Here is a 2,500-nt window from a genome sequence, read left to right as displayed (position 1 = left end):
TCCCTCTTATTATATACACCCACTTTTCCGTATCCAATATTTCTATGCATTCCTATATATTTCATTATCTATCTATACGTTTTCCTTTCTATTTACGTTCTTCTTTATCCATATACACCCGTATTTACCTATCCTCAAACCTTCTTGCTAAATACACTCACATTTACGTCTCCACTAACCCCCTTGGCTCTTTGTTTATGCATGTATTTCTATGTATTCCTATGTATTTCTTTATCTATCTATACGTTTTCCTTTCTATTCATGTTCTTCTTTATCCACATAAATCCGTATTTGCATATCCTCAAACCCTCCTGGCAAATACACCCACACTTACATATACACTAATCTTCTCGGCCCACGCCCCTCCGGCCTCTTCATATCTGTCTATAAAGCCCCTTTTTGTTTCTATTTGGATTTCTATGCATTCCTGTGTATTGCTTTATCTATCTATACGTTTTCCTTTCTATTTACGTTCTCCTTTATCCATATACATCAGTATTTACCTATCCTCAAACCCTCTAGCCAAATACATCCACTTTTCCGTATCCACTAATCCCCCTTTGCCTCTCTCTCTCTCACTCGCAGTCGACCCATACGAGCTTCTCGGCCCACGCTTCTCTCGCCTCTATATATCTGTCTACAAGGCCCCTTTTTGTTTCTATTTGGATTTCTATGCATTCCTGTGTATTTCTTTATCTATCTATACGTTTTCCTTTCTATTTAGGTCCTTCTTTATCTATAAACGTTCTATAAATCTATAAATTATCTATAAATTATCTGTAAATCCCTCTAGCCAAATACACCCACTTTTCCGTCTCCGCTAATCCCCCTTTGCCTCTCTCTCTCTCTCCCTCGCAGTCGACCCGTACGAGCTCCTCGGCCCACGCTCCTCCCGCCTCGCCGCTCAGGGCTCGGGCCAGATCCAGCTGTGGCAGTTCCTCCTGGAGCTGCTGTCCGACCCCGCCAACGCCGCCGTCATCACCTGGGAGGGCACCGCCGGCGAGTTCAAGATCCTGGACCCTGACGAGGTGGCGCGGCGCTGGGGCGAGAGGAAGTCCAAGCCCAACATGAACTACGACAAGCTCTCTCGCGCCCTCAGGTATATATGTGGGTGATACGGTTGGGTGGCTATTTAGTTATCTATTGTCATATCTACTTATCATATTTGCCCTTCACATAGTTTTTGTTGTTGTTGTTGTTGTTGTTGTTGTTTATCATTCAAATCATTTTTGTTTTCCAGAAGGAATGTTATCATTACCTTGAATTAATATTTCATTCATTTTATTTGTCATTCAGAATGCTTGATAGTAAATATTATCATTTTACTTACATTAGTTCTCTACAAGGATTCCTGTAAACTATGTTTATTATGATTTTTTGAATAATCAATGAATCGTCAGCTTTCATTAATATTTTTTTTATTCGTGTTTATTTACCAATAGGATTATTCAGCATATTGTTATCCTTCTATTTATTGTTTTTATTTTCATTTATCTGCTTTCATTTATCAAATACAATTCATTATATGTTTTTTCCATTAAATGTGTCAATCAAAAATAGTTAATTTGAATATGATTTAAATTGATGGGAAAATATTTTTCATAAGGTCATTTTGATTTTCTTTAATCTTTTCATTGATATCATATAACTGTCAATCATCTATAATTACATTTATGATAATGCTAAAACATAGTATAGCCTTGATAATGCACACACAAGTCATGGGTGGTAAGTGGTTACTTCGTTATTGGATGTGGTAATGAAATGAAAGTCTTCCTTCTAGCAACGCTAATGTAGTGATAACAAATGTTTTTTTTTTTTGTGTATTTGGATTAATGGATATACTTTGCTTAGTCTGAATCATATCTAGATAGTCATCTGTATATCAGTATATCAATATACCAATGTACACACACACGCACACATAAACACCCATGCAAACCACACGACCGCACAGCGCCCTACTGAGCCGCCCGCCCGCAGGTACTACTACGACAAGAACATCATGACGAAGGTGCACGGCAAGCGCTACGCCTACAAGTTCGACTTCCGCGGCCTGGACCAGGTGCGGCAGCAGCAGAGCGCCGAGGCGCAGCGCTACCCGCCCGACCTCAGCTTCCTCACGGGCTACTCGCATCTGCTGGGGGGGACGTCGCCCCTGGCCGGCGGCCCCCTGGCGTCGCCCTCCGCCCCGCCGCCGCCGCCTCTGCTCTCCCCGCCCCCGTACTGGGCGGCGGTGTCCTCGGCGGCGGCGCTGGCCACCACCTCGCCGCTGGCCACCTCCTCCCCGCTGGCCACCTCCTCCCCGCTGGCCAGCTCGCCGCCCCTCGGCCTGCACGCGGCGCCGCTGCCCTCGCCGCTCGGGTCGCCGCCCGCCGACGCCCCGGTCACCACCACGACCGCCCGCACCCTGCCCCACTACCCGTACTCCTCGTGAGCTCCGCGCGGGGAGTGGGAGGCCCAGGGCGCCTCCCCGGGGCTTCGGACGGGCGGGGGCGCG

General features: G+C 45.8%; 1 protein-coding gene across 1 annotated transcript in view; it reads left to right on the top strand.

Annotated features, from left to right (window-relative positions):
• The window catches only part of LOC113806657 (DNA-binding protein D-ETS-6-like), a 39,994-nt gene that overhangs the window by 36,612 nt on the left and 882 nt on the right, over positions 1–2,500 (top strand). The window contains exons 5-6 of the mRNA XM_070123998.1: positions 859–1,099; positions 1,984–2,500. The exon at positions 1,984–2,500 is cut by the window's right edge and continues 882 nt beyond it. Coding sequence (XP_069980099.1) covers positions 859–1,099; positions 1,984–2,437 — 695 coding nt within the window. The 3' untranslated portion in view covers positions 2,438–2,500. The remainder of the gene's footprint in view (positions 1–858; positions 1,100–1,983) is intronic.

Source organism: Penaeus vannamei, chromosome 8 (assembly GCF_042767895.1).
Source record: "Penaeus vannamei isolate JL-2024 chromosome 8, ASM4276789v1, whole genome shotgun sequence".
In the NCBI taxonomy this organism is placed as follows: Eukaryota; Metazoa; Arthropoda; class Malacostraca; order Decapoda; family Penaeidae; genus Penaeus; species Penaeus vannamei.
Note: the sequence above shows the minus strand (reverse complement) of the source record. Positions and strands in the feature narration are given on the sequence as shown.